Source organism: Scophthalmus maximus, chromosome 6 (assembly GCF_022379125.1).
Source record: "Scophthalmus maximus strain ysfricsl-2021 chromosome 6, ASM2237912v1, whole genome shotgun sequence".
Taxonomy (NCBI): domain Eukaryota; kingdom Metazoa; phylum Chordata; class Actinopteri; order Pleuronectiformes; family Scophthalmidae; genus Scophthalmus; species Scophthalmus maximus.
Window position 1 is genome coordinate 1335001 of NC_061520.1, and position 23287 is coordinate 1358287.

The 23287-nt window shown below is 44.1% G+C and overlaps 1 protein-coding gene across 1 annotated transcript in view; it reads left to right on the top strand.

The window, feature by feature from the left end:
* Window positions 1-23287, top strand: part of slc6a6b (solute carrier family 6 member 6b) — a 28002-nt gene that overhangs the window by 3172 nt on the left and 1543 nt on the right. Inside the window, exons 2-12 of the mRNA XM_035630976.2 lie at window positions 6332-6561; window positions 6704-6838; window positions 12621-12709; window positions 13988-14133; window positions 14608-14740; window positions 16296-16430; window positions 16688-16791; window positions 16900-17024; window positions 19887-19999; window positions 20301-20438; window positions 22568-22670. Coding sequence (XP_035486869.1) covers window positions 6333-6561; window positions 6704-6838; window positions 12621-12709; window positions 13988-14133; window positions 14608-14740; window positions 16296-16430; window positions 16688-16791; window positions 16900-17024; window positions 19887-19999; window positions 20301-20438; window positions 22568-22670 — 1450 coding nt within the window. The 5' untranslated portion in view covers window position 6332. The remainder of the gene's footprint in view (window positions 1-6331; window positions 6562-6703; window positions 6839-12620; window positions 12710-13987; window positions 14134-14607; window positions 14741-16295; window positions 16431-16687; window positions 16792-16899; window positions 17025-19886; window positions 20000-20300; window positions 20439-22567; window positions 22671-23287) is intronic.

Sequence of the window (23287 nt, forward strand, 5' to 3'; positions counted from 1 at the left end):
AATACGTCGGCTGATTTACTGCGAGAGCGTCAGACTTAATTGTATTAAAGAGAAACATCAGTTATTTCTGGACCCTTGACACCAAAGCGCTCGTCATCGTCACGTTGCCAGGATGCTGGAAGGTGAACGCCTCCCTGAGGCCAAGGACACGTTGGATTTTTTCCCCGATCGTCACTAACAACGACTCGTCGCAACGGCTGGAACAAGACGAGCGACAAGCAGAGAGAGCAAACTGAACGTTTTTTCATTCTTATGGACAAGTGAGGTTTTTTGACAGCGAACAGAAAACGCCTCTTGGATGAAGGTGAAACGTCCAGTTGATCATCCATCCATCCATCCACCCAGCCATCCATCCCTTGATCCATCCATCCATCCATCCACCCATCCATCCATCCATTGATCCATCCATCCATCCATCCATCCATCCATCCATTGAGCCATCCATCCATCCATCCATCCATTGATCCATCCATCCATCCATCCATTGATCCATCCATCCATCCATCCATCCATCCATCGCTCCATCCATCCATCCATCCATCCATTGATCCATCCATCCATCCATCCATCCATCCATCATCTACCGCCTGATCCACTTAAGGGTCGCGGGGGCGCTGGAGCCAATCCCAGCTGACATGGTGCGAGAGGCGGGGTTCACCCTGGACAGGTCGCCAGCCTATCACAGGGCCCCAGTTGATTATATATATATATAATATGACCTGGATGACTGAGAATCTCCACGGACGTCTTACGTAATACCGTCACCTCGTCTGTAGCATCTACATTGTAACATTAAAACTAGGCGTCGTCACAGTAACTTGCTTTTTGTCGCGCGATATATCGTCCCGGAAGTTATCGCGATTAAACAATATCATGGTCATTTTTAGAGCCTTTTTTCGATAGTGGATCATGTGAGCTCGCAGGATATTGGCGTAGCGGTCGCCGCGCGTGCTGAGAGAAATGTAATCCGAAGTTTAGACTTGCGTTCAGGCCTCAGACCAAAAATACTTGTATATGTATTATGTATATTACTACTATATATATGACATTTTATCGACAAAAAAAAGTCACTGATAACGACGAGAACTGATGTCATGTCGACAAAAAAAGGCATTTCGACACATTGGCGGTTATTGAGGTCAATAGAAACGATTGAGTTGGTGGTCAGCGCGCAGCAGCGGGTCGGGACGTTGCTCTTTGTTGTTGACGAGTTGTCTGACCACAGGTTCTTATTTGTTCTGCTCTCTCATCTCGACGCAATTGAAAAGGAAAAGATCCTCTTTGTGTTTTTTTAAAGGATCTCGTGACTCAGACGTGAGACCCGGTTCTCTCCGCTGGCGTGCAGAGAGACACCCGTTGGTTTCCCCACGCGTGCACGTGACCTGACATGTTTGCAGGGTTCACGCGATGACAGTCTCGAAACTTTCCGTCAGCTCGAAGGAAATTTGTTTCGCAATCAAACGGCAGCTCGGCAGAGATCCACGCTGATGTGGACCTTGTCTGTCCTTCCCTGAGGAACTGTTAAGACTTCTCAGGCGCCAAGCGAGGTCATCTCTTCTGTGGTAAGACACAACAGTCACGGAGCCGCTGAGGTCCGTCGAGGTGTCACGGACGACGACAGACTTGTCTTGGGCCGCCGGACACTGACCACACACACACCAGAAATCTCCTTGATAGTTATTGAGCTCTTATAACAAACACTTCTGCTTGAGACGTCTCCCTGAATCAGCATCCACTCCTTCAATTATTCCTTTTCACACGTCGGGGGGAAAAAAAACAAAAAACCCAACCAGTCGAGAACGTGCGACGCCGCCGCCGCCCGCTGACGAGAACCGGCCGCTGTCACGCGTCGCCTGGCGGATCCTCCGGCGGCTCTCAGCACGTGACGCGATGAGATCGACCGTCGCGTTCGGCCGAGGCCGAGTCCCGTCGACCTTCGACAGCGACTGTTGACACGAGTCCGATAAGAGTGGACGATTTGCACGTCTCTGTTTTGCATTTTTTTTTCTTAATCTCTGCTCCAGCGCTGTATTTCCGTCTCTTGACGTTCGGGTTATTTTCCGTCTTCTTCGACGTCTCTCATCTCACCACGATTCATTTTTTGTATCTGTTTCGCATCTGTCTTGACCCACTTCCCTTTCTGACGCGCACGTTATCTCATTTCTGTGACACATTACATTTTCAGTAGCCGCTCTCCGTCTGGACACGGCCTTGCTCTCTCTACCAGTTCACATTCATCAGCTCTGTCTCTCGCCCTCTTTGACCTCCTCGTCTCTGTCTATTCTCTTTTTCTCTCCATTCCCTATGTCCTTGAATATTCTTCTCTATTTCCACTCGCAGTGACATCTGTCTGTTTCTGTTCTGTTCTTACTAAAAATGAAAGTGAGGGACAAATGTCCCGGAAGGGGTCGAGGATAAAAGGAGGCGCAGGAGGGGGAAGTAAGTGAGATGCAACGGGAGGAAATGGAGAAAAGGGAAAAGTACTGCGAGGAGAGATGGAGGAGAAGACAAAGAGGGATGGTGAACAAGTGGAAGGGAACAAACAAGATGATGTGGAGGACGGGGAGTAACAGAGGAGGGGAGGGGGGGGGGATACTGAGGGGGAGTCGATTAAAAGGTGCGAGAGAAAACACTGGAGGAGACGAGGAGGAGGAATAAGAGCATGAAGGTGGAGGCGAGGAGACGGGGAACGAGAGAAGAGGGCGAGGACGCGTCAGGAGATGAGAGATTCCTTGGAAAACCGTCACTTGTGGTTTGGGAACAAGATTCCTGCGGATTATTGGGTTAATAAAAAATACGCAAAGTGGAATCTGCTGATTTCCATCAGTGACGACGCATCATCGAGATGCGATTAAGAAAAACCAAGAGAGATCGGAGACAAGGAAATAAAGAGCGGGGGGGGGGGGGGGGGGGGGGGGGGGGGGGGGGGGGGGGCTGGTGATGTGGTCAGCCCAGTGGAAATGTACATGGTCTTAAAATAGGAGAATGTTATGTAAGAAATTAGCGAGTGTGCGTGCGTGTGTGTGTGTGTGTGTCGGTCTGTGTGTGTATGTGTGTGTGTGTGTGTGTGTTCTGAAGTCACTGTATACATGTCCAGAGTCCAGTGGTCTCTCACACACACACACACACACACACACACACACACACACCAGACAATGGCTCTCTATGTTTTGACACCGAGCTTTTGGCCCGAGCGTTGTGTCGTCCCACAGGCCGCTGCGGTTCCCACGGCCGCTCTCGCTCTCTGGAGCTCGTTTTGTGGGCAACGGTGCAACAACAACATTTGGTCTGTCGCCGGGGAGAGAGAGAGACGCTCGTGACTTCCACTGCTCACAGACAGGAGACAAGTCTCTCCACTTGGTCACATTTGTTTTTCACCGGCAAATTCCTCGTCTTACAATCAAACTTTTCTTTGGATCGGCCACGGCGTCGGCTCCGCACGGCGCTCCAGCCCTTTTCTGCCACTTCTCTGGGTCCGAGTTGTGGTCGTGTCAGACTGGGCAAGGTTACTTCTACCCAGCCACATTAACCAGCTCCTTCTTTGGGGATCCTGAAGCATTCACCATCCACGATCCAGGGATCTGTAATCCCCCCAGTCTGGCCCCGCGCAGGGGTTTCCACGCAGTTGAACCTCCTGTCTGGAGGCAGTTGAACCAACCTCAGCGGATTCGTATCACCTGAACCTTCCAAAGAAATCTCATTGCAGCATCTTGAGCCCGCGATGTCATCGTTTCCACCTAGTTGTTCATGCATTTGTGCTCAGGACATGGAACTGCGGGGGTGGACTTGTTTGCACAAGGCTCAGTTGAACCTGTGCAATGCTTTGACAACGGTGGCTATTGTGGCCTTTTTCTTTGAATGTGCAGGATTGCACAATTTTCAATGTGAGGCAGGTATTTCAAAATAGCAGGAAGCTGATCTCATACAGCGGCCGATTTTAAGTCTGCAAAGCACTACCAGAGAATTATTGGGTAACTAACTTGATAAGGCAAAACAAATATCTTCTAAATCTACATTCAATTAGACAGATTTGTTTCTTTGGTAATTGATATTTATGTGCATCTTCATTGACATTCTACATTGCATCTGGTTAGCTTAAATCCTCTTTCTTCTTCTTGCTGTCGTATGAAGCAGATGTGTCAGGAGTCATCGCTAATCATATGACAAAGAACAGCTCACTGGGATAAAAGGCTCAAGGTCGAGAGATAAGCCGTCTGAAATACAAACGTTTGTGTAGGGTTCTGGTATTTCCTACTCTATTCAAACATAGGTATAAAAATACAGATAAGAGGAAAAACAAAAATGGTTCACTCTCACGTTGTATACCGTCAGGTGTAAACAAGCATGTGGAAGTCTAATTCTATATATTTTAGTTGTCATTTCAGCTGAACCTATCGTACAAATGTACAAAAGCTCCCATGGAGTACCACAAGGCTCGATTCTGGGTCCTCTGTCATTGTTAAAGTATAAATTTGACCGGGGTAAAATCGTACGCAAAGACTCGTTCTGTTCATTTTGACTTTAATCATTTAATATTCTACCCAGCGAGGGGGTGTCCATCCGGGTCTTATATCATATCCTCTATCGCTTGATATATTTATTCATCATTATTAATCATGATACAGTATCAACAAAGGAGTCTGCCTAAATCCACCTTTTAAAATGAGTAAATGTTATCATTTAGGTCACGGAAAGTCATGTTATAGATAAATGATCTTAGTTTATATGTGGGGTAATAATATCTGGCAATGTTATTTCATCCATCATTCACTGAAGCTGTTTTTTTAATTTAGTTTATTCATATTAATGTCAATTTGGTTTTATACTGTGGTGTAAGTGATATCACTATCACTCGCAGCCATTACTATCTATTGATAACAGTTTGTCACATACACAATGGAGTCCACTATCTGTCACAGCAGGAAATACTTGCACATAATCATTAACTTGTTTGAGGAAACCTTAGAATCACAATGAGATATACGTTACACGCACTCCTGCTGCCTCTCACAATCACGGAGTCACATTCAATATATTGAATGAGGAAAGAAAGTCTCAAACATACACAAACACAAAGAAGAGCCTTGATATTAAACATTAAATAAACATTCAATGATTAAAAAGGTAATTTTAGCTCACCATCACACTTTATCTCGTTCTGGGTGATGCTGAAACACTTATGATAACATGCTTTGCTTGCCTCAGTTTTGAGGCAGTGACCGGAACAGTCCATTTGAAATTGGGGCAACTCTTATCATACCAGCGGCTCAGACGGAAAACGAAAGGTTGATGTGTGGACAAGCGGATGCTGTCTTGTACTTTGCTCTTTGCCAATTGAAAAAGATAAACCCGATAAGAGAGTCGTTAGACGGTGAGTTTAAGGAACGCAAACCCCCGACTCACATCCAAAATACTCCCATCTAAATAAACCTCACTGACACTGACCTGGGAAACGTTAGTCCCGGCCGTCCTCCTAACAACATGTGGTGCATTTTCGTGCCTTGTGGATGCCGTTATCTGATCGGGCAAAACACTGAAGAGCAACACGAGCCGAGAGGCAGCTAAGCCGGGACAGATGCACAGCGTTAGCCACGCCGTAGATAGTAATGCTGCTATGCCTACTGAAAAAGAAAAACAGACCGGAGAGTCATCAGCATGAGCTTCTCCTCTGCTGCCAAAACTGTGGTCGCCTGCCTGGTAGAGTCACGTTTTCATACACTGGTCTGCTACTTTTTTTTGCTCACAAGCTGCTTTCTTGAGCGACACCAACGTAAATGAGCCAAACGCAGAGAAAAGAGGTCAGGCTAGCAAGCTTTTCTGCAGGTTAAGCTTTGCAGATTATTTTTCCCCAACCTCGTGGCGCAGGACGCATCTCGACCCCGGACCCTTCCGGGTGTCACTGTGACGGGTGACTTCGAGTAAAGCGGAGGTCGTAAAAACGTGAGAACATAGTCGCGCAGCCAATTGTCTTTTATCCATTTCAGAGTTCACGCAACAAAAGTTTGGTCAAAACTGTTCTCTAGTAGGGAAAAGTTATCCTCCATCTTTAGGAGATGACTTCTGACTGAAGTTCAGAAAATGGAGAAGTCTGTTGATGTAGTAAAGGTTTCAACCGTGGTTGTTTCTGTCGGTGAACCTGGTTCTGAGAAACTTTCACCACCAGCCAAAATCTGCAGCTGGAAAAACAAATCTTGTGTTGATGAGTTTGTCTGCTGGCGGCTTTGGCAGAAGCACTTCCCATGGCAACTGTTTAAGGCTGCTGTCAGTTGATTTCAGGTTTTTTCTTCGATTAATTCTCACTGGATTGATTCTCCGTCTCCTGTTTCCACAGAATGGCTCAAAAAGAGAAACTTCAGTGCCTGAAGGATTTCCATAAGGACACTCTGAAGCCGTCTCCTGGTAAGAGCCCCGGCACCCGGCCTGAAGACGAGGCAGAGGGCAAACACCCCCAGCGGGAGAAGTGGGCCAGCAAGTTGGACTTTGTTCTGTCTGTGGCTGGCGGCTTCGTTGGTTTAGGGAACGTCTGGCGTTTCCCTTACCTCTGCTACAAGAATGGTGGAGGTAGGTCTTTGAAATGCATCTATTTATTTACGCAGGAAACATTTGCTCATGAAGCATGCTGTTTGAAATCAATGCTTATTAATATTTCTTACTGTTGCCTCTTTCGCCTGGTGCTCCTCCGCCTTCCTGTCACTCCGCCCAGGTGCATTTCTCATCCCCTACTTCATTTTCCTGTTTGGCGGAGGTCTGCCCGTCTTCTTCCTGGAGGTCGCCTTGGGTCAGTTCACCTCCGAGGGCGGCATCACCTGCTGGGAGAAGCTCTGCCCCATCTTTACTGGTACGTAGCCATGTCTCACAATATGCTCAGTCATAAAAAAGAAAATGGATGTGGGTTTTTAATCCTCATCAAGTGTGTCCGAGGTGCGTCTTGTCTCATGGGGAACGCTGCTCTTCGAAACCCCTAACTCGTTTTTTTGTGGTTTTTATATTCGCAAGGGAATAGAACTGCTTTAGCATTGTGATTTTGGTGTAATGTTTGTAGTGCTTAATAACTACAATAACTAAAATGAGATTGTCTGTGCATCTGTAGACACTAGCGTTGTTAATGAACGCATTTTGAAAGCAGTGAAAGAGTCATACATGTCCCTCAGGAGTTGGTGGAGACCAAAAACAGAGGTGAAAGAGTGAATATTTGAAACGCTAATGTTGCTCTTTAACACCCGGACGGGCAAATAAGCAACATATCGACTTGAACCATGATGTGTTTATCTAAGCCTTGTTGAAACGCCACGATACCGTACACATTAAACAGTAAATTATATCGATCGCTCCACCCACTTTCTCGTCCATTGCATAATCTCCCTGATGTGAATGATGAGCACCGAGCTTTGGCGGCGTCAACTTTTTTCTCTAGCCCCCAACTCCACGGTGTACATTTTCCAGACCTCTGTTAATTTTCACAGAGGAATGGCTGTGCAACATACGGCTGAGTCACACCTGACTCGCCTCCAGACTGCTGAGACTTTACCCTGCAACCGTTGCCAGGCAACCAGGCCCTGCACTGGTACACCCATACTCAGAGGCCTCGATCCTCACGTTTATAGATCTGGTTCGTTCATTTTAACGGTTTGTCGTTTAATTATCTTTGATTTTATTATTTACTTGTGCTACTATTCTCACTTTCACATATACATACATGCGTTCTTTTCTTCCTTTCAGACATATTATCCACCGTGTAGGCTCACACACACACACACACACACACACACACACACACACACACGATGGTGTGTACAGAGTGTCCTGAATCACACGTTGCTATGGCAACATCGCTGCAACACATCAGAGACGGAGAGAGAGCGAGAGAGCGAAAGAAAAGAAGCAGAGCAGGGAGATCTGAGGTGCATGGAGATGGATTGATTAAGGAGAGAAATAAAGGGCAGAGGGGATGACGAAAGAGGAGAGAGGGGAGTGAATAATAACAGACTGAGGAAGGAAAGAGAGAATGGAGGAAAAAATAAAAATAGGAGACGGAGAAAATGCACACAAGTGGTAAAAGAAAGAGAGCTGCACATATGTACAGCTCTCTTTTTTTACATTTTGCTTTGTTTATATCACTCGTTGGAAATGTAAATGTGTAGGTTTATCATGCTAATGTAGCATTATGGATTTGAACTAAACTGAGAAAGAAGAAGACGAAGAAGAGAGAGACATGTGGCTTTTGTGCCAGACGGCTTAACTTCAGCCCACATCTCAGATTATTTCAGGGGATTGTATATATTGTCTCATGTTGTGCTCTTTAAAAACAACTCTGCCAATCAGAGCTGTGGAGGTTGGATTTCAAAAAAAAGGAAAAGGAACCAATCCAGTCCGAAGGGAGAAAATTGATGGCAGACGTTTATGAGATCAGTGTAGCTGCACAAATTGTTCCAAACGGACTTACAGGACCAAAAACTCTTATATCATCTCTTTGGACTGGTGCTAACCAAACACGTCTAACTGCTTCTGTGCAGACGGTATTTAATTTAGACAGAACAAATACTTTAAGTAATTTCTGATTATTTAAATCAAAATTATTCTGCCCCAGGCTGAGAATGGCTGAAGCAACAGGAGACGGAGCAAATAAAGAAGAGGAAACAAGTCTTGTAGTCAGGCACTGCATGATTAGCCTGGTTTCTTATTACTGGAAATTATTAGTCGTATTGCTAAAAGCCATGTACAGGGTGATAAACAGGTATATAAACCAGGTCCAGGTGCATGTTTTTCTTATGAATAAGGGGTGAACTGCGAGATGATGAGTAAGTCATCCAGGTCATCAAAGAGCATGACAAGATACTGAAAGCGATCAAGAGGGGGGTTGAAAGGCTTTTCTTCAGTGTCTTGGTGAAATTGTTGCTTCATGAAGTTCATAGGTTGAGTCGATTATGTGCAGGGGTTCCTTGTTCTTTACAGTGCCATTTTTGTAGCCTTGATGATTGATGCAAGGTTGTAGGGAACTGTCATTCTTGTGGACAAAGAGTCGTAGAAGATGTTTTCCATGGCCTCTGTCGACAGGACAAGTCGTACAGCCGGTGGGTTACGGGTGGAGGTCTACGTCATGTGTTAGACTGATGCAAAGGCAGAGAAAGAGCTGAAAACCTCTCCAAGATTGCGGTATTCAGGGGAATTGAGGATAACATCTGGGGGTTCAGGAACTGATGGGGAGCTGGTGACCTCTGCTGGGATTTGGGTTTGGTGCGTGACTTGTGCCAAGAGTCTTCCGGCCAAATGCTTTGGCATCTAAGGGTAGGTCGAGTGCCTTGACAGAAATGGAAATTGTCATCTACCCTTGAGTCCACTGAAGCAGGCAACGTCAAGGACTGTTAATTCCTACATAATGTGGCATGAAATTGCATTCAGCAACCAGGGACAGAGAAGAAATTGGTTTGGCCCACGAGTACCCTCACTGCTACCACTGAACTTCAGTCTTTTTGCCACTGTCAAGAATATGGCCAGTTTGGCTGCAGAAGATACTGTCACCTGCCATCATCCTTCCTCAGGACGAGGAAATGGTTGGTTTCTCCCTTCTTCATTCACAGAGGCGGGTATCTTATCTGGTAACCAGGGAAATGAGAGAGTCCACTGAATACTCAGCTACACCGACACCGGCAGAGGGAGAGAAGGAAGCTACCAGCATCTCTACCACGGACTGGATGATTGAAGATGTTTTGATCATCTCAGCAATAAAACTGTCAAAAGAACGAAGAGTAGGTTTATTCCCATATTGAAGTTGCCCAATCTGGAGCATTCCCACTCAAGCAAAGCCATAAAATAAGTTATCTTGATGGCTGTTGCTGAAACACCAGGTAGCACTAGAGAAGAAAGGCTCCGGACTCTCTCAGATATCTGGCGCAAATGTTCAGGTCGCAGGGGATCGGGTTCCCAGGGCAGGAGAGCTGGTGGAGTAGGATGGGTGGCGGGAGAAGGCCGGGGTTTCTGGGGCGGGAGCAAGGAAACTCAGTCCACCTGGATTCTGATCCAGGTCCAGAGATTGTCCGTGACTTCTGGGAGTGTTTGGTCATGTTTTCTTATTGGATGCCCTGACTGGCGAGGGCTTGGTTATGGAAGTCTGCGAGGTTTGCGAGGATGGCGCCTGACAGGGAGGAGCAGTGTGGGGAATGAAGTCCTGGCATTGAGTGGTGTTAGGTGACGGACTGGCAGGCAGGGGAGGGAACAGGGAAGCAGGCTGATGAGGCCGAGCCTGAAGGAAGCTCGAGTCAATACCGTGACTGTGGATAACAAACAGAAAATCCATCAGTACCACAAACTGGTACAACCTCATATTTATAATCTGCTAAACAACTTTGATGTACAGTGGTTCCCCCTCAAAACTTCATTGTTTTTCTTAGATCTGATTAAATGAGGCCCTCAGATCAATTCCAGTTATGAGGTTTCCATGGCCAATAAAAACGGTCGATAGCAGGACACTGACACCGACTCAAAATGATATTATAGATATTTCAACTCTTCAGTCTCAATCCTCCAAATAGACAAAAACTTTCCAAATAATGGGGTTTTTTTGACAATCACCATGTATAGAAGTGAAACAGTAAAATTCATTTTTTTACAGTGTTTGCTCGTGAGTTTAAAAGGATCGATAGCAAATGTAAACAGACGGAGCGGAGGTCAGCTGAGGTCAGCATGATGAGCCACCAGAGAAATTACATCATGGAGGAGAAACGCATGTGTTTGTTTGATCAGCACTGTTCCATGTGATCCGAGCGAGTGGCCGCGCTCGTGTGTGTGTGTGTTCAGACATGAAGATGCTTGGCAGCTGCTAATTAGCTTTAAGCCGAGTGATTAAAAGGACATGATGCGGCGGTGAAGTAGTTCACACATTCACTTACACACGCGCACGCACGCAGATTGCTAATAATGTTCAAGGACATTCATTTAGATGAATAGCTTCTGTTGGGGGTGTGTGCTGACTGATAGCACCTACACACACACACACACACACACACACACACACACATGGATGAACACACACACACACACACACACACACACACACACACACACATACTTTTGCGCCAGATCATTATTTAACCTTTAATTTAAAACCTCATCTGTGCTTTTTTCAATGACAGTTTATCCGTAGGACAATCACCTCGAGGTGAACGATAACAATATTTACCTGAGGGTAAGTTATCACCATACCTCGAGTATAATTATTGCTGTATTAATATGAGGTAGAAATAGGAGCAGGTTTTGACGACTTAAAGAAGTGAATAGATCTGAGTGAACTCGGCATGTTGTTCAAATCTGATGGGGCTTTCAATAGAAAGGCCCGGCGTCCAATTTCCTTGGAGATTCTCATGACAAAAGAAGAAAGAGGATGACCCCAATGTCTCAGGCCGTACGAGGACCAGTGTGGAGTCAAAAGTTCTTTCAAGTAAGACGGATAGTTCAAGAAAATGCATTTGAACATAAAACCAGTGGAAACGTCTTCTAGATTTAGGTGTTTCACCAACTGAGCGACTCGAACACGAAGCGGTTCTGTGAGAACTCTTTCTGTTACTTGTTTCTGAGGTAATCTGATTGACGATATCTGCATAATCTAGTCCTGCTGGTATCAACTGTGAAACATTTATTTTCCTCCTTGTAACGTGAAAGAGTTGATGCATAGATGACCTGTGCAACGGACCAAGACGGCAGTTCATCCTTACACCTGTTATTATTTTGGGGGATTTTCTTATCTTCATACCCTTGTGTAGTAGACAAATAAGAGCACACACACACACACACACACACACACACACACAGCCTTGATCTTGTATTTACCAGCCGCTCTGTCTCGAGGCCAGTGTATATCGCCGTAGCCTTCATAAAACACGTCAAACATGCGGTGCAGGGGCGACACCCCCGAAGGTTAGAAAAGTAAAAACATGGTTGTTGTGGACTGTGAATATGGAGGGAACATACTGCGGGCAACAGAAGATCATGTGAGAGCAGAGCTGCTGAAGAGGAAGAAAACTACAGGGGCTTCACTGTGCAAACGAGACGCTCAGACGAGTTTCCTGAAACAGGAAGTTACACTTTTTTATCTGAAACACGTCTGTGCAGCAGCAGGATGTGACCGACGCTCACATGTATCTTTCACCTTCTCATGGCCCAGTCTTTAATTCCACACATCTTGTATCTGAGAAGACAAACGCATCTTAAAAGCTAAACCAAACGGGAAACCCTCTTTTTTATGGCTTCACCATTACATTCATAGGATGCATTCCACTCTCCGCTGTTTATCAGTGCAGGTCACCTGTGTGTTGTCTGATTTCATGAAATGTCTAACGTGTTTAATTATGAACTTACTACTCTCACTTCCTGTTTTCTGGCCAGTAAAAAGTGTTGACAGTAAAAAACTGGGAACCTATTGAAGGAAGTTCATGTCAGTGTTGTTGCAACAGGTCGAGTCAAAACCCCAGATGATGTTTATTTTAACAAAACACTGACATATGATGTAAAAAAAGGTTTAATAAGGTCATAGCATTGTAAACAATAGGATTGTATGTAGTATATGTAATGACTCCGTATTGTAAAGTCTTCTTCCATCTTCATCTCAAATGTTTTCTTCTCTCCAGGTATTGGTTATGCCTCCATTATTATCGTTTCCCTGCTGAATATATACTACATCGTCATCCTGGCCTGGGGAGTCTACTACCTTTTCCAGGTAGGTTGGGGGGGCGATATAAAAACTGTTGGCATCCATAATTTCATATTTTCTACTCCCACCAGATGTGAGGATATTTACGAGGTCAATTTGACTTCTAAATTCCTGAGCCTGTTAGTAGCGTCTAGCTGGAATGTCTGTTATGTAGAATCTCAAGGTCTTCCTGAAAAATGTCCTGAGTATCAGGAGCAGATGAATATATAAAAAAGTGAATTATGATTTCCTACCGAAAAATCCAAGGTTTGAAATACTTTTTGAATTTGCTGAGGTTATAATTCATGAACTAGAGCCTAGAACAGTCACAGACAGTATATATCAATAAATAATATCATCAAGCCCCGTTTGTCAATTGTTAAAGAATGTGGGGGGAAAAGGATTTCTTAGATCTGATCCTTTGTCCGGATCTGCTCCAAATTTTATTGGGTTATTTCTTGGCCCATGTTCCATCCTTCCACCAAGTTTTGTTAGAACTCTGTTCAGTAGTTATTGCGTAATTCTGCAGAAAATCAAACAACTAAACATTAAGCAAACAGACAGGAGTGAAATCATAACCTTCTTACTGTAAATTAACAGATACAGTAGTAGATCATTGACTGGAATAGTGAATGATACATTAGATGATGTAATTAAAAATAAATGTATTAATATAATATTATAGTATGTATAGTAGTATAGTATATATAATATAAAATAGTCATTGTGACCTTTTTTTTAACTGTTCTGTATTTGAACTCACCGGCAACTTAGTACAGCAAGAGGTATTCTGTAAAAGTTAATGAAACATATCAGGACACTGATGAAACTGTTCCTCAAATTTATAGGACAGCCCAATTCTTTCTTCTTATTTTAACATTTCCATATTTGGAAGAGAAAAAAAATATGAGTAAATGGCTCAAATCATAATCTGCTAGGAATACATTGTTGTACAGGGTCTTCATTTTCTTTGAAAACTAGTTTATGGCTAATAATGATGATGATGATGATGATGTTGATGATGACAGTGATAGAAAAAATATCTATGGTACAAAAGGACAGACAGTCTTGCATCCTCAGCAGCTGAGCTCACAAATCTAATTAAAAATGTATTAGTTGCCGTTGTAGGGTTTCAAGCATCTGCCTTGGCAACCTACCACAGACGGAAAGAAACACTGTCCTCAGTGATATTGAACACTCATTAAACAGTTGAATGGATCTATGAGGACCACGACGAGTGAGCGGGTTCAAAAGCTAAGAGACTCTAATGTGATTTCTTTTTTCTCTTTTTTCTTTGCACATCAGTGTTTTCAGCCGGAGCTGCCCTGGGCCAAGTGCAACCAGCCCTGGAATACTGATCGCTGCATCGAGGACACTTACCGCAAGAACAAAACCCTTTGGTTGGCCTCCAACGCCTCCAACTTCACCTCCCCCGTCACCGAGTTCTGGGAGTGAGTTACATAAGAGCACACGTGCTCGCTTAATCACACATCATTTCCATGTTGTTTTACATGTGGAGAGTTTTGGAAAAGGGTACGACTTTGATAAACGTTCTGCAATTACACTCAGAGGAAAGACGAGGAAAGAGCTTGTTTGAAACATCGAGACTGTGTTTCTCTTTTTGACTTGAATGGATGATATTAAAGAGTCTCGACAGATTTGTAAAAAAGCCAAAGAACGCAGGGAACATATGTTATATATTCTCAAATATTTATTGGGCTGTGTGAAGTGAACTGCCTGAGGGACACAGGAAGTAGCCGACAGATTTATAATGCGTTCATTATACACATAAACACACAGAGAGTGATCGGCATACATCCAGCGCATATTCATTTTAAAGGTACGGAATCATCTCTTGCTTTTTGTCGCCATGTGTTGTTGAAGTGGTGCCGCTGAGTAACACCGACGAACCTGTTGTTCTACAGACACAATGTGCTGGGCATCAGCAACGGTATCGAGGATATCGGTCCCGTGAAGTGGGACCTGGCTCTGTGTTTACTGCTCGTCTGGGTCATCTGCTTCTTCTGCATCTGGAAGGGAGTCAAGTCCACCGGCAAGGTAGCTAAATAAATAATGTGCCCTATATTCTGTACTGTACTGTACTGTTGTTCCAGAACGAGAAGATCTAGTTCCTCTTGAACTTGCTGAACTGAAGAAAAAAAAAACAGTCCTAGAATTGCCTTGACCATTTCAATCATTAATGCATCTTAATGATGCAGAAAACCATGATGGAGTGATGCTCATATGATAATATTTCGCCCTCTGTGGTCTGACCAAGAGAACAATAAATCGCTGTGTTCATGCTGAGGGCAGAAAAGTGCAATTTCTGATTTTCAAGGACTTTTTACAAGAATGTTGCAAATGCGCGTCATTTGTTGTGGCTCTGAATCCAGTGTTTTCTGTTTATTAATAAGTAAAAGTAAGTAGGCTAGTTCCGAAAAGAGGTTTATTAAACTTACTATAGAAAACAAAATGCAGAAACGGAAGGCTTTTTTATTAACTGGGAAGTATGATCATGTCTGTTATAGTGGCATACCTTCTATTGTTTTTAGGTTGTACATTTGATATTTTATGTGATATTCATAATCTACTGTTGATCAAAAATGTAAATTAAAAATAGGCATAAATCCTCTCATTTGCAATTTACCGCTTATGTTGTTGAAATATCAAATGGCTAACTAGCTAAGTGCTTTATTAGCTTACCAAGACAGCTAGACGTTTGCTAGTAAGCTAGGATAACTTGCTGAACAATGCTAATTTTTTAGCAGGTGTCTTAAGCTCATAGTGTCTGGCCAATTTTGAGGCCAGTACAGATATGTTAAGTTTTAGAGTTCCAAAAGTTATACGATTAAATGTCAACAAAGGTCTGATCCCCAGAATTCAACTTTTCTTCCCGGTCCTTTTGCCGACAGTGTAGTAAATTCTTAACTTCATTAATCAGGAAAGACCATATGAAGTCTTTCTTTTTATGGTTTGGGTTGAATTCTAAGCATCTAAATTTGAAAGAACAGGGTTCATAATTTGAGTATTGCAATTCTGTAATACTGAATCTGTTCAATGGATAAGCATTCCAAAAAAAGCATTTGGACTGGCTACCTTCTGCACAGCATTGCAGGATTGATAGGAGACACGTCAGATCTTGTTCAGTTGCTGCTACAGCAACAACATTGATTCGCCACGGGACCAGAGGCGGTTCAATCAATCCCAGACGACTCTGTTTATAGCCTCAACACTCTTAATTGGTCTGGTCTGATTTATGCTTTCTGGTTGCTACATGTTGTCATTGTGGTAATAAAGACTCCGACAAGGCCAAGTGCGGTTACCGCTTTCCAAACAGCCGACACTGATACACTGCTACCGATTTCAGGGGCAGCCTGTGGTCTGCTGTTTGTCATGATCGGAAAATGATTTCCACAGTACAAACATCTATCAAGCATAATTCTGTGTAATGAGAGCAAAACACAATTTTGGGGCCACATAACAAATTAACATCCTTGTCATTGGTTAGGCAGACCAAGCTTTGAAAACTAGGAGGCTTCCCAGGCAGAATTATACAATTTTTTGGTGATTTGTTAATGTGACCCTGCTTTACTGTATCTGTGATCTCCCTCAGGTTGTCTACATCACAGCCACGTTCCCATTCATCATGCTCATCGTGCTGTTGATTCGTGGTGTGACGCTGCCAGGTGCTTCGGCGGGTATCAAGTTCTACCTGTACCCCGACCTGGCTCGCCTGAAGGACCCAGACGTAGGTGCCCCTGTGCTTTTCCCCTTCTTCGGGCTCCTGTTATAGCCATCCTTGCCTGTAGTAGTCTATCCAAATATTACTACTCATGCAGTCTTTCATTTTGCATTTACTACTAATGAGCTACAGCTAGCATCTGTACAGTTGATAGGAAATTGGGAGTTTGGGACGAATTTGGCTTAATCCAAAAATGACCTCATATTGCCCCTCATCAGCAGGCCTCAGCCTCTCTGTCCCCGCTCTCTCTTCCCACTCTGCAGGTGTGGATTGACGCTGGCACCCAGATCTTCTTTTCCTACGCCATCTGTTTGGGCGCCATGACGTCCTTGGGGAGCTACAACAAGTACAAATATAACTGCTACAGGTGAGGCGCCAGTTTCAGTGAGGGGGTTAGCAGTAGGAGAGAGAGGGGAGTGAAGGGATCCTTGTGTGTTCATTAACAAATCCTCCTCATGACATATGTGTGACATAGGGACTGTTTGCTGCTGGGAGCCCTCAACAGTGGTACCAGTTTTGTGTCTGGCTTCGCAATATTTTCCGTCCTGGGCTTCATGGCACAAGAGCAAGGGGTGGACATTGCTGATGTGGCAGAGTCAGGTACGAGGGTTCTGTAAAGGCGGCAGTGATGGTGGGCGCTGCTTCCTGGTTAACTAATTTAAAACAACAGTAAATATTAAGAAAAAAACAGCAACGAAAAACCGCAAAGAGAATTAGCCAATACTTTTAATTTCGAATTAAATTGTAATTCGGAATTAAAAGGATTTCCTGATAAATGACGGCATCGGAATATGGAAGTTTCCGCAATCAAACACTCCTTGACAAAAGCAGAATGTGAGAAAATATGAATATATATTTCGTCGGTCTTTTACCGCATGAAATACACAAACAAGCTAGGATGTACACCTAGCTGTGTGAGGATATACAGTATGTAGCGCTTCTTGTGCCAGCGTGCTAGCCTAACTACGCTACTAGGATTTTAGTTTGGAGAGGTTCCCTGTCCACCGTGACAAACTGCCATGACCATCGTTGTTTCTACCAAGTTTTTTTTTAAATTCTAGCATGAAGAAGCAGTAATAGCTTTTGTAAGATCTCATTAAATATAGTAGCTTAATCACAAATGTCCATGGAACTGCTCAACATTTTACCAAAGGAAGTAAAGACTGTCCCTTCAACACTTGCCACACGGAGACTGTGGTTGAGGAAACGCTTTAAAGCAGTTGTAAGTGCCATCATCTCTCCATCATGGACTCACAGTATATTTACAGTACAGTACAGTACAGTATTGCTGCAGCCTCATGACAGTGCAACTTTGTTTTTCTGAGGAGACAAACTTAGTTTACTTTGGACTTTCCCTGTTTTTTTTTTATTAGAATCACATGATAAATTCTTAATGCTTGTTTTCCCGGATCCCAAAGCAGATTCAAGGTACTTGTTGACTCAATCTTTTAAAAGTACAAGTCACACTCAAGCAAACTGTGAACAGAGAAAGCTAATTTTTCTGTAACTACCTTTGGATCGCGTGTTGGCATTTTCACTCTCTTGTTTTCTGTGACATATTACTCCCCCTCCCCCTCCCCCTCCCCCCATTACTTCCTGAAGACTTTAATGATCTTGTTGGACAAGTGAGAACTTGAAACTTGTAATTTATCCCAATGACAGGAGAAATATATTGTCAGAATCAAGTGCTTTTTATGTAAGCAAGGTTTCATCTAATGCCCCTGAGATCAATCACTCTGGTTTTGGTTTGCAGAATTGTCCAATATCAATATTGTTATTGGCAACTGGGACGATGCCCCAGAGAAAATTGATGTTGCCAAAGAATAGAAGTGCAGATCAGTGGCTACATGAGCAACATGGAACTCAGTTACTAAGAAAGATGTAATTTCTGCAGCCTTTTCACACTCAGGCTCGGCCATCAGGCCTTGACAGGTCAAAGACCTGCCTGGTAAGCGAGTTATCACAGGTTTAGGATCATCACAAGTAAGTCTGCCTTAACTGCGACTGCTTGATCTTGATGTGTCTGACCAAAGAGTGAATGTTATCTGCATGAGAGAATATGCTGACGGAATACGCAGTGTGGTTTTCTCACAGTGCAATGTAAGCACAAGTGCAATGGATTCTGTTGAATCAGGGATGTACTCAAAAGAAAAAATTAACAGAACTGTTTATTTAGTACAGTCAAATATATGACTTGTCAAAATGTTTGATGTGGGTCCTGAGTTCTTATGAGTTGATTAACGTTCTGCTAGCGTTCCCCTCTCGGGGGAGTTGGAAGTTGGCCCTATATTTTTTTTTTGGAGTCATCGCGGTGTTTGGTTGGATGCCTTGTCATAATTCACGACAAAAAAACGTAACATATATACATATCTTGCTATCTTGCTTCCTCGTTTCTTGACTTCCTTTGTCACGGTTCATAATGAGCATCAGCATCAAATTAGACCCTCGAAAAAAAACAAAGGGCTTTGCCCTTTATCCTAATTTACAGACGTCTGCTGCTGTTTTGCATCAGTCATTTTGCATTCATCACAGAGCGGAACATGCCTTATGCAGCGAGGAATGTAAAATGACTTTGAGTGACGTAGGTGTTGACATACTTACATTACTAATGAGTGAAACGCTCAAGATGCACTCGATTAACCTGCTCCAGGAGCGGACCGTCGTCTCCGTGTTAAAGGCTTTCAGGTGCCTGGAAAAGTGAATCAAGTGCATCTTAATCAGGTTAAATATTTCATGCACCTTGATGCCTTTGCTTCCAGACGTCTATATCGTCTCTTTCGGTAACACAACACGTGTACCGGTGACAATCCACTGCTACACATTCATAGCGTGTTTCACAAGTTTCTCTCATGACCCAACTGTACTCACAGAAACGATGACATGACACATTATATTCAACATGTTCTTTTATTGTTGTTGTTGTGGTTTTCCTTGTAATTGGTCTGTTTTTGCTTTATTACAATGTTCTGTGTTTTTCATTGTTGAATTGAATTTGTGCAATGGGGCAACGTGTTAATCAGCCACTTAAAGTCAATAATGTCATAATGTTTCTTACAAAGGTGGTGTGAGGTAAGTAGAGATGCGTCAGATCTACATACAAACTTAAGGCACTTAATCTGGCAACACTTAGTTTCATACTATTACTGGACCTAGTTCTATAGAATAGCTCTTTATTGTCATTGGTTTGGACAAAAACAACAAAAGTTGTTATAAATATACTAATACACAACGCACATCCCCGCCCCTTCCCAACACGTACATGTACATAGGCACAAACATCTCTTTGCAGTTTGTGAGTGTGTGGGTTTGCAATGTCGTGCATTCATGTCTGGTTCTGAATCTCCATTGTTTTGGGGCCTTTCATCCCGACATGGATGCAGATCTGTTGAGCTCATCATACGATGCTAATGTCGCCTCCCCTTCTCTCTGCTCTCGCCCACCCACCTCCCCCCTCCTCTGCAGGTCCAGGCCTGGCGTTCATCGCCTACCCCAAGGCTGTAACCATGATGCCTTTCCCTACAGTCTGGGCAATTCTATTCTTCATCATGCTGCTGCTGCTTGGCCTCGACAGTCAGGTTAGCAGACACACACACACACACACACACACACACACACACACACTGTCACTGAGTGTTAGGAAAGATTCCCGTAGCATATTTTATTTTTTAGAACATACATGTGCTCAGTTGACCTTCACAGAATGAATAAATGTAACTATTTAACAGAAGTTTCTTTGGTCAGATTCACAGATAAGTTCGATTTCCGTTCCTAGAAATGCTGCCACAGGAAACTAACGAGATGAGGATATGTAAATGTAACGGTGATAAGCATGTAAATGGCAAGTTTTTTATACCATCTGTCTGTGTGTCTCTGCAGTTTGTGGAGGTGGAAGGGCAGATCACATCACTGGTGGATCTGTATCCGTCCTTCCTAAGGAAGGGTTACCGCAGAGAGATCTTCATCGCTATCGTCTGCTGCATCAGCTACCTGCTTGGACTCACCATGGTTACCAAGGTAACAGCACCCGACGTGAGCGGCGAGTGGAAAAAAACAAACTGCAAAAGTACAGTAGCAGTAACCATGACCAGAAACACATGTAGGAACAGATACTAATGGATATCACTGTGAACTGTGAGTTCTTTTGGAATAATCGGCATTTGGAAGGACTTCTTGACTTATCCTGGGTTAACATGTGCACAGGGTCTCCTGATAATCGTATGTATATGTTGTGGCCGCTGCCCTCATCTGAGGCTCTATCCCACAAGCTCAATACACCAGAAACAAGTGTTCAGACAGCTATTAGTGTCCGTCCCTGGGGAGATGACAAGGGGGCTATTAATACTGTCAAGTCATGAGAACTTCCCTTCCCAACCTCCGGTATTTATAGATACAGAAGACCTGACTTAGCTTTTCCAGATCCTCATCCTCCTCCTCCTTCTCTCTCACTTCTGTCTCTTTTCCAATATTTCCCATCACTTTTTCATTCCCTCCCTTCTCGTCCTGGACCTCCGTTCCCACCCTCGTTAGCTTTCTCCTCTCCAAACTCCAAACTCTTTCCCGGACGATTCTCTTCTCTCACCTTCTTTGTAACTCATAAAGTGAGCTGGTGACTTCTTCTCCAGCCTGTCGTATACAGACACGTCATTGTGATGTATCATCCTGCCACGGCCCAGCCCTGTGCCAACAGACTCCCTTTTCACGGCGCACAATTTGACCTCTCCAACACAAGCGTTCCAGTGTAGTCGTCATGTCCCAGGGACACGGTATTGTGCGAGCTGCCGCTCTGGTGTGGCTTTCGCAGGGCGTTTGCACGGAAACGAGTCACAGCGCGGCAAAGTCTGCGAGAAGAAAAGGTCTATTGATGTTTTTTGAAAAGTTAATAATGCTCACGTGTGATTTCACCCTAATTTCATGGTCAGTCTAAATCAAGTCTCCATACGGACACCGCAGTTGCCTCCAATTGCATCTCTGTTGAACTTAATGAAGGATATGAATATGACTGGCCGTCTTATTCATACTCCAAATAAATAGGAGGTAGGAAAGTTGGAGCAGGAAACAAACACCGGTGAGCTCTGTATGTGCCTGTCATTGGGGTGCACATGAGAACACGTCGCTTGCTAACTTCTGCAGGTATCTCTGCAACTCTTCATAGACGTCTTTGATATAACATTATGAAACCTTTTAAACTTAAACCCCTTAAAGACTTGTGCTGTGTTCACACCAAACGAGCCGCAAAGTTTCACGTTGCGTTACTCGCGCTTATTTGTGCTTATTCATGCAAAATAAACACAACCCCACGAATATTCGCCCGTTCTAACTTCCACTTTGTCCTTTAAACCTCCTCTGAACATGAACACACACGTACACATGAAGGGTTGGATGTAAAAAACAGGAAAGCCACACGAAGCGGTTGTGCTCACTCGGGGCTAAAGCTAGCGTCCAACTTCCTCGCTCACTTCCCGTCAAGCTCCTCCCCTTCTTCGCCCGGTCACGATACAAATATCAACTCGGGTGAAAAAGCTTTAGTTTTACCCTCCAGTTCTGATTCGACGTCAGGACGTCTGACGACAGCGACGCAGCGACGCAGCGAGGATCTCAATGCTGATTGGCTTTCGGGACATCCTCTGTCTCTGTCCTCATCGTCTCCGTCGTCTTCATCCTCCCAGACTTTATTTCTGTTCTCAAACAACATGTCTCACTGTCATTCTATTTTCTGCTCCCCCCCCCCCCCTCTCCTCTCTCTCTCTCTTTCTTCCTCTCGTTCCTGTCGTTCCCATGACAACATCTTTTTATGGCTGCGTTGGCCTGGTTCAACTTTGGATTCCCATGACTGATAAAATAGTTATCACAATGGTCACACGCACGTGAGCAGACGGAGGCGTGGACATTCTAAGACACGTGCCGACGTGTCCGCTGGTCACATTTGTTCTTCTTCAGTCTTGATATATCTCTGGCTTCACCGTCTCTGTCTCTCTGATGTTACTAAAATCATGATGTGTACAGTTTAGTTTGCCAAGTATTCCTGTAACTCAAACCCTCCTCCTGTTCCAAAGCTACAGTCCGAAAGATGCGATAGAGGGAAGGAGATTGTCTGAACTGTTCAGGGCTGCAACTGACTGTTTTTTCTCTCTGTGTCTCTGCAGGGTGGCATGTATGTTTTCCAGCTGTTTGATTTCTATGCAGCGAGCGGTGTGTGCCTTCTGTGGGTGGCATTCTTTGAATGTATCGCTGTTGCCTGGGTATATGGTGAGTAACATCCGCACAACATAACCCTCACTGATAGCTAATGACTTATTACTTTGCTTTAGTGCACAGGAAACTAATGTGGCTAATGTTCGGATGGATATATATATATATATATATATATATATATATATATATATATATATATATATACAGTATATAAACACCCTCGCAGAACTGCAACTGCTGTTGAGATCAAGTGTATTTCTGGCTTTATAGGACATAACAGAACACAGGATTCCGTAAGAACGCCTCACCGTTCACACCAGACGACTTCCTGTCTTGAAATCACGAGTCTTTCAGTCGCTGTGCTGTTCACACTACGTGACTCATCTGCGACGGGAGGCGCTCGCTACACGATCCTCCACCGGGAGAAATGTCTCCGGTCCCAAGGACGTTTTGTCACGAAAACACACGCGGGAAGTGACGCGGGAAGTGACGCGAGACGCGCAACCAAACAGGGATTTGACTTGAAAGTAGACAGTGATTGACGGAAAATGTTGTGCTCCGGTTCCGGTTCCGGTTCCTCCCCCCGGGTTTCTGGGGTTTGCACTCAGCCCGTGTCTTCTTGCCTGCGCTGTCATTGGCTGTAGTTCGTCGACGCCATTTGCGTAGTAGTC